Source organism: Hippichthys cyanospilos, chromosome 2, assembly GCF_059441005.1.
Source record: "Hippichthys cyanospilos isolate Australia breed blue-spotted pipefish chromosome 2, RoL_Hcya_1.0, whole genome shotgun sequence".
NCBI lineage: Eukaryota > Metazoa > Chordata > Actinopteri > Syngnathiformes > Syngnathidae > Hippichthys > Hippichthys cyanospilos.
Window position 1 is genome coordinate 18047786 of NC_142370.1, and position 18652 is coordinate 18066437.

General features: G+C 38.6%; 1 protein-coding gene across 1 annotated transcript in view; it reads right to left on the reverse strand.

The window, feature by feature from the left end:
- prkcz (protein kinase C, zeta) overlaps nucleotides 1-17720 on the reverse strand; it is a 54995-nt gene extending 37275 nt beyond the window's left edge. The window contains exons 1-4 of the mRNA XM_088407601.1: nucleotides 17495-17720; nucleotides 15634-15755; nucleotides 14936-15025; nucleotides 14334-14384 (exon numbers count right to left, since the gene is read on the reverse strand). Of these exons, the coding sequence (XP_088263727.1) occupies nucleotides 14334-14384; nucleotides 14936-15025; nucleotides 15634-15755; nucleotides 17495-17571 (340 nt within the window). The 5' untranslated portion in view covers nucleotides 17572-17720. The remainder of the gene's footprint in view (nucleotides 1-14333; nucleotides 14385-14935; nucleotides 15026-15633; nucleotides 15756-17494) is intronic.
- Nucleotides 17721-18652: the final 932 nt, after the last annotated feature.

Below are 18652 nucleotides of genomic sequence, written 5' to 3' on the forward strand. Positions count from 1 at the left end.
GTTGTGTGTGTGTGTGTGTTTGCGTGTGCGTGTGGTCATTGATCAATCTGGCTCTGCTGGAGGGGCCACAGGGATGAATCAACTGTTTCCATTTCAGCTCCTCATCTAATCGGAAAAACGTATACACGCTAGTTAAAAGCCATCTCATCCGTGCTTACTTGTTCATAGCCACTGCTCACTGCCATCACTACATCTACAGTATCTGCATGGTATCAAATTAGTATTGAACCAAGCAGCAGCAATTAAACAACAATTTCACAGAAGCCCTACCTATATTATATTAGTGTCTTATTACAATCCCTATTGTTAGCTTTTACTTTTTTTAATTTGTTGTTAAGTAAAAAATAAATGAAAACGTACAACAGAAATAATCCTTAAAGCACATAGTGATTTGTTGATCAAAAAGTCTCAAAAAAATGTGTTAACCTTAAACTTTACAAGTTTATCTATGTATGTATGTGTACTTGTGAATCAAGCATGCGGTATAAAGCATGACAAATCGCATTTTAAGAGACAGCACAAACAAGAGGGCCTTCCTGAGCATGACCACACTGCAGTTGCACCATATTGCACACAAGATGGCGTAAGAGGTTCTGATTATGAATAAGGTATTTTACCAAAAATTCACCTCAATTCAACTTAAAGCACTATTATTTAGAGATGTGTAAAACATTGTTTTTAGTCATGACAATACCTATGTTGAACAAAAAAATAACATACAGTGGGGGTGTTGCTCAAAAAGAATTGAACATTTTGTTTGTTTGCTTATAGACTATACCAGTAGACAATATTGGTCAAAGACATATTCAAAAAGGTGAAAAATAAAAGTTAGACCTCAGTCACATGATAAAAAATGTTCTGCAATTGTTTTGAGTATTTGAGCTCCAAGTTCAACATAAATTCATAACTTTTTTTTTTTTTTTCGCATGCATAGTGATTACCCATTTCTTGGGCAGGGGTTGGTCAGCAGGCTATTCTACAGGAGGAATGCTGGCTCTGAATTAAGAATTAAGTTCAGAATTAGACCTTTTCGCTCTAAACATAAAATGGTTAGTTTCTGGATAGAATCAAAACAAAAACTCTGAACTGACTATTATGATCTAAACCATGCATTTCTTTATAAAGATTTGTTGTTGTTGTTTGTTTGTTTTTTGTTTTGTTTTTTTTAATAATAGGCGCATGTAGAGTTACACTCCCCCAGCAAAACATAATCTTGGACACATTTCTATTTGCCTCGCCAGCATTACAACACCAGGGAGGTTGAGCAAGCATTTTCTAGATTCCTTCACAGTGACGTTGTGAAGGCTGTTTTATAGGCTGGACCAATAGCAATACCACTGTGACCTCTAACCTTTTTTCTTTATCATAACAAACAGGAACTGACTCTACAGCCAAGCAAGACAGCGGTACTGGCCTTTCCCTTTGAATCAACACAATGACTTAAGGCGGAATTACACAGTGCATTACGCTATGAATTTTTAAAAAGACTTCTTCAGGAAGAAAAACACACAGGGCGTCAATCCACTCCCTTAACATAGTTCCAACAAAGAGTTCCATTCAGAACAGACATTTAGGCAGGACCCCGAAAGAAAGCCCATCCATTTATCAGGCTTCAAGACACTTTACAGAAATACCCGATTACAAAAAGTCTAACACCAAAACATATTGTATACTTAAGCTGGTATCCCACTGAGGGGTGAATCACTGACGACTGTCTGTGAAGGTAGCGGTTCGATTGATCTCTTTCAGCGTGCAGGATCACCGGAGGACGCCACAAAGTTGTGAGAGTTCGCCAGGGGTAGCCAGATGTTGCTCTTGCCACAAGACAAGAGCCTTGACCCCTTGAACAAACCCCAGAAGAGATCAAAGAGCCATTCAATAATGGACATTCGCCAGCATTCGCTTTTTAGTGAGACACCAGCTCAAAAAATTATTGTGGATTGCAAGGGCTAAAATACAGAAATCAATATTGTTGTTACACATTAAGTTTAGGTTTGAAAAAACTGCTTGGTTATATTGGGGGATGCTCACGTATACTTAATGTATCGGATATTGCGTCTTAAAAGAATTTTAAAAAAATCCTTTCCGCTAGGATGTACTTTTTTCCCTCATAAATGAAGGCCAAAAATATGGGAGTGTCGTATAAAGAGTGACTTAAAGACTTTTTTTTTTCAACGACATTTGATATCTGAGGATGATCCGTCAGCCACGTTAAACGAGTAATGACGTATGAATGCGCATTTCTATATCGGATGTATTCTTACTTATGATAATTACGGTAATGGGATGAGCGAGACTAGAAGAAGAATGTTGGCTGTTCGCAGCTAGTGCGCTAATTGCAGTTAACAATAACAGACCAATGACATCGGAGAGGGGTCTATGTACGGAGGACTGTACCAGCAAAAAATGGAAATGCCAACCTCTGCACATTTTGCCAAAATCTCGTCTCGGGGAATCAGTTTCATGACACACCCCGGTACGTGGTCTTGTCCCACGTGTCTTGTCCCATCCCCAATAATAGCTCATGTAATGATGTGTGATTACAAAATCCATTACTATTCTTTACAGTGACTAAGTTGTTTTAATTTATTTCCTGGAGACAAATGACTCAAAATGCAGTCATACAAGCACAATTAACTTGAAGTAAAAAACAAAAGCTGTAAATTGCATTGTACATTTATCTTTGCAGATTACTTTTTGCAAGGGGGAGAGCTGTTCATTGGATGAGCGTCAAATTATAGACACAGTAATCTCATAAACTGCTCCCTGAGAGGCTGCCACATCATGGGCAAGCCATTCAGATGCGTCAGAGGGAAAAAGGAAGGCCTGGCAGATAGAGTAAATGAACTGCTATCCGTAAAGCTAAACGCAGCAGAGAATGACATAATAGAGACTGTTTTCAGATTAAATGTTCTTGCGCTAAAAGATTGCCAAAGAGAGTTCTTAAGTACAGTATATTGTTTCTTTTTATCAGGCCATGTGTATGACCCAAATTCAAACAGGGTAACAAACCAGTCATTTTACTTAAAGCTTTAGTTCCAACCCAGTTACTTAAAATAGAAAATAGGTGAAAGCACTTGAACACTGCTCAACATCTAGGCCAATCATAATGCACAGACTCAACCGCTCCATCTCGCAATTAACTTTCACGGCCGCCATGTGTATCCTTTGTAAAAATAGACATCACACCTAATTTACACAATCATAATCCAAATGTGCAGCTCCATTAATGTCTTTGAACAAAATTAACTGGTTAGTTCTGCCGATGAATATTAACTGAGACTCGAGCAAAATATCATTTGAAAGAGAGGATGATATGGTGCATCACAGTGCTAAGGTGGTTATAAACATAATTAGTCTTTTTTAAAGTGAGTCTGACTGCCTCATTAATAGCCGTGCATTGTTCACTATTGCACAGCATAACAGCAGGCCATAGCTTGTTGCCAAGCAACTGTACACTGCTTCTCACTGGAAAAATTGACCCCACAAAAACACTTTCGCCCCATTCAATATTCAATTGTTGAATTTTGACTTATTGTAATTTGACTTCAGTGTAATCAAATTTCAAGAACAATACTGGACATCAGGATTTACTTCTATTCATTACATTTCCTTAATGCTTTTGGTCGGTGTATCAAACATATACTCAACATATACGCATGTTTATTAAGCAAAAAAAGGAGCCACTACACAACATCAAACATCACAGAAATTATCCTTGGATTTTATTCAGAAATAGTCAGCTGCTTTTGAACCTAACAACTAATGGGAACCTCTTGAAAATTGATGGAATTCTCAGGAAACAGCAAATGGGCTGCACGTACATCATGAAACACAAAATGTTAAAAATCATGATACAGCTATGCAGAATACACTGTTTGTATGTTGGCCTCTCCACTTAATAAAGAAATCATCTAGATAGCAACTGGATCATCCAAGCTATTAGACCCAAATCAGGTAGTCAGTTATGTGGCCTGGCATCAGAGTGCGCAACAACTTTGAGTGTTGGGGGTGTTGATGCAAGTTACCAAATGGATGCAAACTTGTTGATTAAAAAAAAAAAGGCTGATGATGCCACATTCAAAACAAGCAATAATTAAACTAAAGCTTCTCCATCCCATTTTACAAACTAAGAGTTAAAAGTTCAAAAGTGATATGTTTTTTCATCCTTTTTAATAACGGAATAGATCAGAAGATGTTCTGGTTGTATTTTTGTGCTGTATATCAGTTAAAAGAACATTAAAAAAAAAGAAAGAAAGCAAGAAAGACAAAAAAGTGTTATCACAGTGTGCCTCTGTCATTTCCAATAGGTTTATTATGGTGAATACACAAAGCACAGTGTTAGGAGGAGAACAATGGCCCGCTGCTGTGCCACAGTCAAAGCTTCAATGACAAAACCACTATTGACAGATTCAGCTCTGTGGTGGAAGTTTTACAGGTGGCAAAATAGCCTGAAGCTAAAGTCTGACAGTTTTCATTACTGTTCACCAATCTTGAGGGAAAATGACACCAATTCAAGTTAAGCTATAGAGAATTTATAAAGAATGCCATGCGAATCTTTGCGATTCATTGGGGGAATCTGTGTGTTTTGCAATGCTGAGTATGGTAGACTTTCGCTTATATAGCGCTTTTCTACCTTGAGTCCTCAAAGCGCTTTACGCTAACTAGTCATTTACTGATGACGCAGCATCAGGTGCTACTGGAGGTTCAGTGTCTTGCTCAAGGACACTTGGACATGGTCTTGATGGTCGGGGGGTCGAACCCACATCGAGCCTCTCAGCTGGGAGACAACCACACTACCACCGAGCCGTGCCGCCCATAAACGCAATGCTGAATATCTATCCAGTTCGTTCAAACATAGAATAAATTGTAGCAGAATGTTAACTTTGTAGAAGCAATTGATAGAACTGATGATGCATTTCTGCCTCAGTGTAATAGCTCTGAAGATGGAAGATTGTTTATTTGAAGCCCCCACAGTGATGCTATTATGAAGCTTTTACTCTGTGCCCTTTCATGATAGGACTTGGACAAGCATGAGGACAAATTTAATGAAATATCGCTCCAAGTATTCAATTAACACTTGGAATGCAATTTCTCACGCTATTTAGACAAATCATGTATATATTCTATATTTATATTGTGTGGAGCTGCCAACGTGAAAATATTTTTGACTGACACTCACATGCATTTTTAAATATTTTCAAACATACTGCTGTACTTTCAAAATGCTTCAGATGTATTTGCAAATATGTTTGAACATATTGAACTTGTAGGTTAAATGCTAAAAGTGGAGTTTTTTTCCATGATGCCACAGGCAGCATGTTTAAAAATGCTTTTTCACCAATTGGTTGAAATCATAATGATTTGTTAGGTAAGTAAACATTGTTTATTAGTTATGTTTTTATTATACATGCATTTGGCACCACCTGTGGGAGGGGACAAACAGGATGGGAGCTGTGTGAGCAACCAAAGGGATTAGGCGGTTTATTTAGACCAGGGGTCTGCAATCTGCGGCTCCAGAGCCACATGTGGCTCTTTCATCCTTATGTTGCGGCTCTCGGTGGTTTGGAAAAATACATAATGCTTGGTCCAAATCAACTACGTGGACGGCGTAACAAGCGACACATTGGAATTGCAGTCAATCAAGTTTGCGTGATTGGGTGATAGGGCCACATCTATAGGACATGTTCGGTGCGACGATGCGAGACAGCCAATCACTTTTGGGAAGGTAAAAACAGGAAATGGAAATATGGTGAGGCCTTCCAGATTAAAAGCGTACATTTTCAGAGTAAGATATAACTAAACATTAAAAACTAAAGCGCTCGAAGAATTCTTAACACAAAATTCCCGTTTAAAAGCAGATATTTCAAAATAAGATAACACAGGTAAGTAAACAATATAAACTGGAGCGCTTGAAGAATTCTTAACACAGAATAAATCTCATCTTAATGCCCTTGTTTGTGAACATGGATGGATTCCGACGTTGGTTGGATCGACTTGCTTCTTTTATGATATAGGACTAAATGATGAATAATTGGAATGGCGCAAGTGATTGTCAGCAATTAAAAAAAATCGTAACTTTATAGTACGGTAAAATGATTTGCGGGGATAACGTAAGCAGATAGTATTACCTTTCAAATACATTTTGGCAATTTCCTTAAGTAATCTGTTATCACCATCATCATCATGAACGTCATCATCAGTAGCTGTGAGGCAAATATGTGGGTGTGCTGCAGTGCAGAAGGGAGGACTGACAACTTGCAAAAGCACTCTTGCTATTTCTAGAGCTTGAGAGTCTTGTAAGTCTTGTGGTGTGTTGAATTTTAAGGGTGTGGAGTCTGGGCGCATGTTCCTCAGGTGTCATTAGTTGTAACCACAAATGACAGCTGACATATGGCTTTTTTAATTGCCACCTGCTGAGCAGCTCATTTGCTCATCAAGCATGTGGAGAGAATTTTTCTTCAACAATAATTTTTGGAAATGATTTTGTGCTGGCAAGAAAATGATTTTTGTGAAAAACAAACAAACGTCAAAGCAAGATCTTTGTTACAGAATGAGAGTAAAGCTAACCAGTGGGAAGCTAGACTCTGATAACACATAGTATTCGTACATACATTCCGATCCATTAGTTGCATTAGTCATTAGTTGTTGCCAAGAATATGTTCAAGCTTCGTGGTACTGATATAGCAGCTGATTCTCAGTTTGGCTTTTCAATGTGTTTGGATGAGAGACAAAATGGAAATTTTGCTCGACAAACCGTGATCTGAAACCACTTATTTTGTTTATACTGATAGGTAGGCAATATTAAGGAATCAAACATTCGTAACAATGCAATTTGAAAACAATAAACTCCATTGGTGTGCAAGGTAATATTTGACCATAGCTAGTCGTAAAACTATGTAAAACATCAAGCACAACTGTAGTGTATAGCTGTAATCAAAGCTTGTAATGATCACTAGCACCCCTAGAGGACTGGAGTGGAATTTTTTTCTTCACTACTAAACTGTTTGACAGATTTCTTTGGGGGTACAAAATCCTCAAACAAGCAGTGCATTTATATCTGGATTGGCTATCAACAAACTTGTTATATAACAATCCTCAATGACATCTAGTTAGCAGTGTGCATCTCTGCACCAATCATGTCATCTCTGTCAGCTCAGAAACAGACACACTGCCACCCTTTTCACTGACTCGTTGGGCTATTACCTCACTCACACGTTGTAGATAGATGGTGAATAGGCATTATCCTGCACGCTACTGCAAACACACATTTATGCATTTATTTTACTTGCTTTATCGTTACCTTCTTCTTTATCTTTGCATTCAGTCTTGAGCACACCTCATTTAAATATTTAATTGTGGATGGATGGATATCTATCAGTGAAATAGTAGTTTCTATGGCTGTTTTACAAACAGAAGAACCAGTTTTGACTCTCCATTGTAGTTTATCGGTGTGCATTTGTCCTTGTCATGCTTAAACAGTTTTCCTCCCATATCGCAAAAACAATAAGATTAAAAAACTGCCTATAGATGTGATTATGAGTGTGAATGTAGGTCTATATAAGATCTTGGATTGACTGGACCAGTCCGAGGTGTAATCAACTGTGATAGGCTCAGTTACCCTTGACCCCAACAAGGACAAGCAGTATGCTGTAGAACATGAAGAGCAAGCATTGTATTGAATAACTTATGAGACTAAGGTTACACAGAGGGGAAAAAAAAACAAAAAGTCACAGAAAGAAAAAAAAAATGCCTATCTTGTATAATATGAGAACAAGTTGTACAGTTTCATTTTCAATGATGGGTTTCATTCAGTCAGTTCATTCCCGCTGCATTTCCCAACTCACCCTGTCTGCCTTTCAGGTGTGCCTGACTAAAATAAGTCATCATAGGGTCACCTTTTACACTTCAGCTCTGTAATGCATGAAGGATCGGCCTCCTGACATATGTTTATCATCCATCACCAAAACCCCATTTCAATTACATGTACAGCGTTTGCATTTGTCTCTGTGGAAGACAGTGATTTAAAGTTTCCAAACAAACAACCAGATGCTACAATGAAGTACAGTATAAAAGTTCAAACCTGCTCTTCCTCAAACATCGTGCCATGTTCTGCCATCTTAAAACAAAGTGCCGCCGTTAAAAGGCATTTCTGGTAGTATACTACTTGAACTGGTAAGGAGTTGTTAGAGTAACAACATACTGTAGGCCAGGTTTGACCCTTTCAAAATTACTATTGGAGGGTGGAAGCTGTTGTAAGGCTTTTTTTTTCCACACACACATATTGGTTGCGGTTTCAATTCAGTGATTAATTCCTTTTAGTACATTACATAATCCTGTTGCTACAGATGGCAGGTTGCACAAGTTCTTGTTTACCTTTGCATTCAACACAAAATATGATGCACATCTGCTTTTGTATCATTTGTGAGTCTGTAATAAACACATTTAAAATACGTAGCTGCAGAGCTATTCCAGAAAGCAGTGTGATAATGTATCACAAGCTAAGTGTCAAGTACGAAATGCTGCAATAGGGGAAACTAAATACAGATACACAACAGACCTACTAAAGTAACCTGAGACATTTCATATGTGCTTAATGCAATACCTTCAAAAATATAATAAATTAATATTAAAGGGAAAGTCAACCCCAAATGTATCTTCACAGAAGACTTAATTCTAATTAATAATGTATTTGTAGAATATGAATTACGCATTAAAATGCACCCAATATTAATCCATCTCAAGGGATGCCCATTTTGCCACTTCCCATTGACTGAAAATCACATAACTGTTGCTCATTGGCCAGGAAACCAATTAGAGCTCATCTTGCGAACATCACATAAGCTACATCAGAAAAAAAGGTGAGTCATGATTGACTGTTACATGAGAGGCCTGAGCAACTGTGAAGTCATTTTCAGGTGACAGCCAGTGACAAAATGGCTGCCCCTGGTGAATTTTGCTGCTTCAATCATGTTCCACAAACGCAATAATGAACAGAAAGCCGTGGTTAGGGGGGGCGCAAAGAACACATCGTTGTAAAGAAGAATTTTGAGTTGACTTCCCCTTAAAGGGACCCTGTGTAAGATGTAGACCATTTTTCATTCAAAATGAATAAATTACATGATTATAAATTTGAAAAACTTGAAAATAAATGTCTTCTTAACGACCAAGAGTATGTTTGAAATATAGTCGTAGGTCTAGTTATCATTAAATTATATTACATAGGGTTAGCACTTCTTCGGAGGCTGCCATGTTTGTTAAAGCTACGGTCAATGGTAAATCTAGCACTTCCTGCTGTCCGTAGTGAAAACCTGTCAAATCTTACACGGTGTCCTTTTAAAACAATCTTAAAAAAAAGATGCAAAACAGTAGTAAAATCTATGTTAATGGAAAGCATCTGCATCTCAGGAACCACTATTTGGCAGTTATTAATTTTTGACATTGCAAACCCAATTTGCAGGCTAAGTTTACTACAGTATATAACGAGCTTGTCACTGGTGTCCTTCAAAGCCAGAAGGTGCAATAAATAAGGAGGCAGCAAAAGAAGGAAATTTGTTACAGGCTCAAACAAATAAAAGTAAACAATAAACAGGAATGGCTTGGATTAAATGCTAATTATCTGAATTAATTGTATAAAATAAGCACAGTAAAGTCCTTCTTTGTGTCTGGATTTTGTGTTTTGGGTTGCAAAACTAGCATGGCAACTTTTTATGGTATAAACAACCTTTTTAGTGCAATACTGTTGCAAAACAACAAGCATTCCCTTGCCTTCCAGTGCCGCAAGCACCATGTAAAGGAGGCTCAGACCCTGGTGCACAGTTCTTTATGTCAATAAAATCAAATCTGGTTTGAAATTAAATGCTCTTTCCTTCCATCTCAAGCATAAATAACCTGCATCACTGCCTCATAGACAGACACCAATAAACTGAGGAAACCACAAATAACAATGATCAGTCATACCATTACAATCCCTGCTTCGGCACACTAGTCATCAGGTGCTATCTTTGTCTCTTATTGAAGATAAAACAAGGCAGTTCCGTGAAGAAAGAAAACCATGACGGAAGTCAAACAAAAACAGGCATCAGCCATGCTACTAGAACTAGCAGGTTGCTTGCACTTGATTCCCGCCTGCAATGCGTGACTCGGCCAACGCTTAAATTTAGCACACATGCTAACGATGGATGCAGAAGCGCACAGACAAGGAAGGATGGAGGTGACGACTCACTCATTCAAATTCATTGTCTCTCGATGGATGGGGTGATGCACATACTCGATAATGAAATATGAGGAATGGACTGATGGAACATACATATAGAATGCTCACCGATTTGTCTTCTTCCTTTCCCTCCACCTCTTTCAGCACATTATCCAGGCTAAGTGTCTGTATACGCGTTTATGTAAATGCACGTATCAAAGGTGAACCGGCGACAATCCCTCACTATATCCACATACCCTGCTGTCCCTTTCTCTTGGCAAGCCCTCCTTCTTGTAGCTTTTTTTAAATTATTTTCTCCCTGCCTGTCTCTTAGTCTTCTTTGCTTCCTGCCGCTTGCTCTAACCTCACAGCTGACTGATCTCAAAGCAGCTTAATTCCCTCCATCTTTCAGCCTTGATAAATATTTCCATTTTTCGGCATGGAAAAAAAACAGAAATGAGGGGAGAAAAAAGAATGCCCTCCTTGTGCTTAAGAGCTGGTATAAATAAGGTATGCTGTTTCCCTCTATTGCTCTCCCAGCTTTTTTCTTGTACGCTGTCTCTTGCCAGCTTTCCTTGTGCGATGCTGCAGCACTGTAAGCTCCTCCCCAGAGAGACAGTGGTGCCACACAGCTGATACAGAGAGAGAGAGAGAGAGAAAGAGAGAGAGAGAGAGAGAGAGAGAGAGAGAGAGAGAGAGAGAGAGAGGGAGGGAGGGAGAGGGAGAGAGAGGGGGGCGCTTGGGTGTATAGCCATGGGGAGGAGGGATGGTGGATGGGAGTGGCCAGAGGTCGAGGGAAAATGGGGGGCTGTGCCACAGCGTCGAGTGTAAGGCAATGAAACCCCGGGCCACGAATATAACAACCATTATATATATATATATATATATATATATATATATATATATATATATATATATATATATATATATATATATATATATATATGTATATATATATATATATATATATACATATATATATATATAATATAATAACCATTATGATTAAGGATGTCACAGACTCAAATTCATATTTTTTGCACCCAAGTTCAAGTTCTTGATTTTGAGTCTCTGCTGAAACCCAGTCAAGATCCAATCTTAAGAAAAAGAGGCCACATCGAAATGTCTCAATTATCTTTTTTTTTTTTTTTTCCTGGAGGGGTACAGCTCAACACCATCAAAATGAGGTAATAAAGTGGGGCCCCGGGTTTACGAGATTAATCCGTTTCGCTGTTGGGATCGTAATGTGAATTCGCCGAATGGCGGGCAATCCTGTATTAATTAGCTAATGCGTGTAAAACACCAGGTAAAAACATCAAAATTGTATATACATATTAAAAATGGGTATCAAAATAGCATAGTGGGTGCTACTTAAATATAATATACATGCATACAATTAAATAACAGCATAAATAGAAAATATATAAAGCATTTATTTACCTATGAGCGACTTATGAACATATTTCATAATGAGGGTAGGCTATGCTAACTTAGTCTCCTTCGTATTTCTTTAGTGAGCTCCAGTTTCATTTCCACATAATCATCTTCTTACTTCTCTCTTTAACATCACTAGCAATCTTTGGACCTGTGGATAACAAATTCAAGTTTGAATTAAGCACTAAAATGCACTATAAATAAGTTTTTGTAAGCACTCCCAGAAGAACTTTAACATTCCGCCTTTTTGGAACGAGTGACGCCGACCAATAGCAGAACAGCATCTTAGTGTTTCCATGATGCTGAACAACAGTAGACCAGCATCTGAGAAAGTCGTGACGCCGACCAATAGAAGACCAGCTTTGTAGTGACGTAATCAGTGACGCGTCTATAGACATATGAGCGTGGAGTGACTCGCAGACTCACGCACGCACATTGACCGCCATGTTTGAGGTATCCTAAGGCGAAAAAATGGCGTAAAGAGGTGACAAAAAAACAGCGCGGTCTTCGTCCGAAGGTGAAAAAAACGTAAGGCGGTCAACCGGGGGCTCACTGCATCTCCTCAAACATTCTGAGAAGGCCAGTCAATGCTTCAAAATAAGCCATTTTTAGGCATTTTTTTTTTAAGTTCTTCATGGTTGCCACAACCACCAATCTGATAATCTTTGCCCAGAGTGTGAGAAGCTCCAGATGTGTGTGTGTGTTTATTACTTAGTTCCTGATATTCCCCGCCCAGTCTCCCATCCAATCCCGACCCTGCTAAGCTTCCAAAATCAGAGCGTTGTCAGGGTAGTATGGCCGTAAACTTAGTACTTTTCTTATCGAATTTAGCACAGAATTATTATTGTAATCATGAATATATTAATCATCATTTTTAAATTAGTATAACATGCTGTTGAGAGTAAAACAAAAAATGAATGGAATAATGTACTTCTTGCTGTAAATTTTTTAGCGGTATGTATAACTAGCTATGTATAACATCCAAAGACTTGAAGGCAAACCTAGAATGGTTTGGTTTCAGCAAGTACTACATGCCGCACACTAAACAAAACAGTGCTTTATGGGTGAAGGCTAAGGAAGACATGTTTGCGGAGGTAAAGACATAAACAGGAACAACTATTCTTTGCCAAGGAATACCCAGACAAACCACAAACCTTCTGGGAAAATGTACTGTGGACAGATGAAACAAAATGGATCTTTTTGAGACTGCACATGAACAGTTTGTTTACGGACCGTACAATGAAAACTACAAGGAAGAGAACACCGCCCCCAATGGTTGAACATTGTAAGGATCCATAATGCTGTGTGGCTACTTTGTTACATTAGGTACTGGGCTGTGACTGTGTCACACAAATCATGAAATCAGAGAATTATCAAGACATTCTAAAATCTAATGCTCTATCCAGTGTGAGAAAACTTGGTTTGAGTCGAAGACCATGCGTCCTCCAGCAAAGACAAAGACCCAAAGCACACATCCAAAATCACGCAGGAATGGTTGAAAAAAAAAAAGGACTGCTTTAAAATGCCGAGCAATGAATCTTAATCTAAATCCTATTGAAAATCGTTGGTATGAACTGGTATGAGGAGGAAACGAAACCAGCAAACTTGAAAAATTTGCCAAGGAAGAGTAAGGAAAAACACCATCTGAGAAGTGCAAAAAACTTATAGATGGCCACAAGGATGTGACAAAATCTAAGTTGAAAAACAGTTTTCTTTGTGAAACTACTTTGAATGCCCAGTTAAAAGACTGGTGATATAAATGTGGTACATTTTCATTTTTTCCAAAGATATGATATAAGACACAAACAATGGGGTTCCAGTAACGTTGAGCAGGGCAGTATTTGTTTACAGTATAATCACACTGCTTGTCAATCATACGTATCCCACCATCCAAATGTCCATTATGTCTACCTTTGAAATTTGAATATTCTCAACTGTTTGTACTGTACATGCTTTCAATTTGCTCGAATCCCGAGCTTGTTTCAATATTGTCTTCAAGAAAACGGCTGGAAGTTGACTACGCGTGTGTGATAGAGCACCCAGAGAGAACGCACACAGGCATGGGGAAGAGACGCAAACCTCTACATGTACAGAAAGACCCCGAGCAAGGTGTTAAAACGATCTTTGCCATGGACATTCTTACTGTGAGTCAGCAGTACTATTATCTTCGAGAATGTCGGCTTAAGTGATAAGGCGACAGAATTCAGCCTTTGTGCTGCTGACATCGTTATTAATACTTCCCCTGCTTACACATGCATGATAAAAAGTAGTTGTGGTCAGTTGTTAACATACAGTACCTGTACATAGATGAATGGGCATGAATTTCAAGTTTCCCTTTGACCAGACTATTATTCTAACCACCACCATGTTTCTGGCTGGATAATGAAACCACTTTCTTGGCAAGTTGGTTTTGCGGAAAACCGGGCTTGTAAGCATAATTTTAAGAATAAAAATAAGAATAATTTTTGACTGGCAATGAATGTCCAATAAAACAACTTGTACAATCAATTGTTGTTAGTAAAAATCGTTGAATTAAAGTACTGTGCGTTGTATCATCATTTAACCTTGAAAAAATAAGTTCAAACAAGTGATCAAAGAAATCTATGGCCTTGAGTAAACCACAGCAGTGTGAACCGTATGTTTTTGCATACCACATTTCTGTTTGGCTCAAGTTCAGCTATAAAAAAATAACTGTTCAACTCACTGTCCTCTCCGGGGCATGGCATTCCAGGCTGCTCCGGAATACTTGGGAAGACTGTGCGTAGAAAAGCAAAGTCAGTGGCAAAGTACACATTTTACTTACTTCTTCATACACCGAGCAGATTTACATTGTAACGGAAGTTGAAACAATAAGGATGATCTGGATTGACCAAAAATGGACACAGATTCATTTTCCTTTTAAATATTCATATGTTCCATGTGGCCCCACTAGTCAAAACACGGCATTCTGATTAGTGTTGCGCCCGTGGGAGATGAATTAGGCAGCAAAATCTGGTCATTGTCACGTTATGTTTAGACTAGTGGGTGCATATAAAATCCCATTCATTACTTGAAAAACATTAATATAAAACACATTATAAATTGGACGGTCACATATTTACCAAGAGATCAACAGCCGCATTACCACTTGAATGCTGTGTTTAGACTAATGTGTGCGCATAGAATCCCATATATTTTTTGAAAAACATGAATGTAAAATACACTTTAAATTGGACAGTCACAGTGTTACCAAGAGATTAACAGCCACTGGCAATCCAGGGGCACTGTCCCTGACGTCATGTTCAGTGAAAGGTTGTAATTACTTACCATGCAGCAGCAATCCAGATCTTTTGCTTCGACTGTGAATACGCAACGCCTCCTCAAGCTCCAGCGAAGATGAGATCGTACACGGGTCTCCTGCAAACATTTCAGCTGAGAATTCAATCAAATTACATCTAAACTAAGTAAAATATATTCAATGTGTAACATGAATTCCTATGATAATAGGAAGCAAAGATGTGCTTTGTACGCAGAAGGGGTGCGTGAAAATGAGCTCATCTACATAGCGGGACGTTAGAAAAAATGTTTGGTCATTTAATAAAGCGTCTGAGGAAACACCTTCTTCAGTCGCAATCCACATCCTTAAATATTGTAAAATAGCAGTTGTTTTTCTTTCTCACAATAACTTTTGCATATGATTTGATGCCACGCAACATATTTCAAAATATGTATTTTAGTAGTTAACATTTATTGTATGTTTTCAAACCCATACAGGTATTTGACTTTTTCAACATGTTTACCTTGAGAGAAATAAATGAAAATTGATGCTTCAAACACGGACAACCCATTTAGTCACAGGGTGCTGAAACAGTAGCAGAGACTCATATACATACAATGTGTTTTGAGATAATATACTGTATGTCTGTGCGTCTATGCAATCATCTAATATGAATCGTGTATTGTCTCACAAGGAAATGACACTGACTTTTAACTCAAACTGGGACGCTATTGCAAGTTATACCAACCTTCATCATCAATCCACTTGAGAGTGATGGGCTGCTGTCTTGTAAGGCTGCACATCATCCTCACCTCCTCACAAAGCTCCACGAAAGTCAAAGTGGCAGCCACGTCTGTGATCAACATGTCTCTGGATGGATGCAGGCATGCACACACGCACACACACGCGCGAGCAAACGTCGTTAAGACTGAACTTACACTAACTTTCCAGGATTCTTTGATCAAATCTCGCAATTGTAAATTGACTAAGACTCATATTTGAAAGCAGTTGAAGGTTAATCTAGCACGAGCCTTTGTGTATTGAAGCTAAAAGTATCTGCAATTATAAGCAATAGAGCAGTTGCAAGAATGTGACCCTTGTACTGGCGTGGAATATAATGTGTATACTCCAGGGTGTGCAGCACCTGTGGCATTTGACACACACAAGAAGGTAACAGGCCTAGCAATCAACAAGACGATCTTTGATCCTTATAAGCCAAATATATTTTTTCACTTTCAGCTCAACTATTCTTCTGTGGCTATTTGAAAGCAAGCATACGTACAGAGACAAAACCTTAACATTTACGAACACGCACTAAGGAAATAATTATTAGTGTAATAATCATAATCTGTATCATTTTTAGCTCTGATCAGTTGGTTGGTGACGGAACAGAACATGTGGTATAAACAACGTGTAAATCAATGGACACTACACATACGTGGAGGGCTGTATAGAAATGACTGATAAAATACCACCACAAATATTTTATGACTTGTCATGATGCACCCAGTGCTATGACTGTGGGATAAGGTGGAGCAAACATTCAAGGGTTGGCCAAAATTTAACAGCCTGACGACAGAAGATTTCATTTCAGCTTGTTTGCAATTATGGAAATGCTGTATAATTTCTGGTTCAACTCAGTCTGAAGTGAGGTGGACTTGGACTTCGGGGGTCGGGCGATTCAACCCACACCCTCTTGCTTGGGAGATGACCACTCTGCCATTGAGTCGAATTTGAATCTTTATCTGGCCAGATATTCTACAGGGGATATCACACAAAAAAAAATACTCAAAAAGTTTTTTGTTTTGTTTTTTTCCACAGGAAGGATGACAGTTCAGAAAAATGTTTTAAAGGCATCTGGCCTTTGTTGAAGTTTAATGAAAGGGTAATCAGGCTCAAATTAGGCTTGATTATGGTACGTGTGTACCTCACTTTACTAAGGATGGTTGTTTCAGTGATGTGCCCTGGCAACATCACTCAGACAAGAAGAATATTTGTCAAAAATATACCGTAATACATACCAACATAATCTTAAATGCATAACTGACGTGTCCTGTATTTTAGTCATTTGCATATTTGCACTTCCTGTATTGATGGTTCCGAGCACATTGATCCTTCTGTGTATTCCCCCTAAATGAACATGTCATTCCAGAAACAAGTGCGACACTGAGGGCGTGTCTATCAATCTTAAATTATCCTCAAGCATTCCTGTCATTCATGTCTTGCAACACTTCTTTTTCTTAACAAGGGCAGTGCTTGAAAAAATATTTGATCGGTGGGCAAAGTAAATAAATAAAAAATAATAATGGTTGATGAGCAAGTGTCTTGAAAATTTAAGTGCAGCATTAATCGTTCCCGAGTTTTCAGGCAACGACGACATCCCGATCACACGTAAACAAAGTACATTTGGCAACTATCTGCAGCCAACCAAGAAGAGCTCAAAAAGTGATACAGAAACTACGTTACATTTATTGAAAGCTCAAAACAGCTCTTCCTCGGGCCTTCCAATAATCTTTGCGCCGCAGGTGTTTCCCCATTGTTTCTGGACCGCTACGCAGGGTATTGGCGTTAGCTTTCTCACATTCCCATCATTTTAGTTTGCCACTTACCCGCAGTAATGCGCTTTAACTTTCACCGACTCCGACTCCAGGTCCATTACGGACCCGTTTGAGGCTAGCGTGTGCATTGTATAGTTGTGTCACGGCCACTCCAAACCGCATAAAGTCCTGAACCGCCGCCTGGGAAATCTTGATGATAAATATCCGCTCTGTCCGCGACAGAGGAGCGTAAACTTTGTGTATGACTTGGAAGTTTCTTGGGTACAGATAACCTTCGGAGTTTCGCAGGCGCCGAAGTCAAGTTTTCCTGAAAAACTCTTAAGTTCCGAATTTACCTTTCAAAATAAAATACTGAGCAAGTAATGCCAACGAACACGCGCGCTTAATTATTTTGAGCACTTTTAATCTGAAGTAGAGCCAGCGTGTTTGAGCTTTCATTAGCCATTTTAAAACAACTTCACAGTTACTTGCGATTCGCTATGGTTACAGCAGACAAACTCACCATGTCCTGTTTTTTGTGCTGCAAACAAACTCCGTAAAAGGTTTTCCACAGTGATTTCAAAAAATATTTGGATCCTTACTTGAATGTATTTCTCTGTAATATCTCCAGTAATACATGACTGTGCTCAACTTTTGACATCTTTCCCGAGGAACGCTTGAAAAAAATAATCAGTGATTCTCAACCAATTGGCTATTTTTTCATTTTATACAGTACATTAAAATATCCTGTTCTTTCCTAGTTTTTCAAGATCCTCTGGTGCACTTTAAAACACGCAAGCATGTATTGTTAAGATTTGAAAACAATGTTTTGAAGGGTAATTTTTGACCAGTTCACATTCTTCATAGATTAAATAAGGAAGCAGGTGGATCTAGCCAAGAAGGTTTCATAAGGTAGAAGCCACAAAACAAAAGAGACATACATGAAAACATCAGGAAAAAAATTAACAGCAGAAATGAGTCATTTGCAATTTCTTTGAGAAAACATGCCATCTCGGTGGTTGACTTCAAAACAGATAAGCAAATATAAAGCAACTTAAATAGCTATGGATCTAATGTTGAGTATTTGACTAATCTGGCCCTTTAAACTCCAGAAACCGCGGGGTGGCCAACCAGGCAGGGTCATCTGGAGTACTGTAAAAACATGGGGAGGTGCTTCTGAGTCGGATGAATGCTGAAGCCTCAGATCCCTTGACAATCTCACATAGTTTA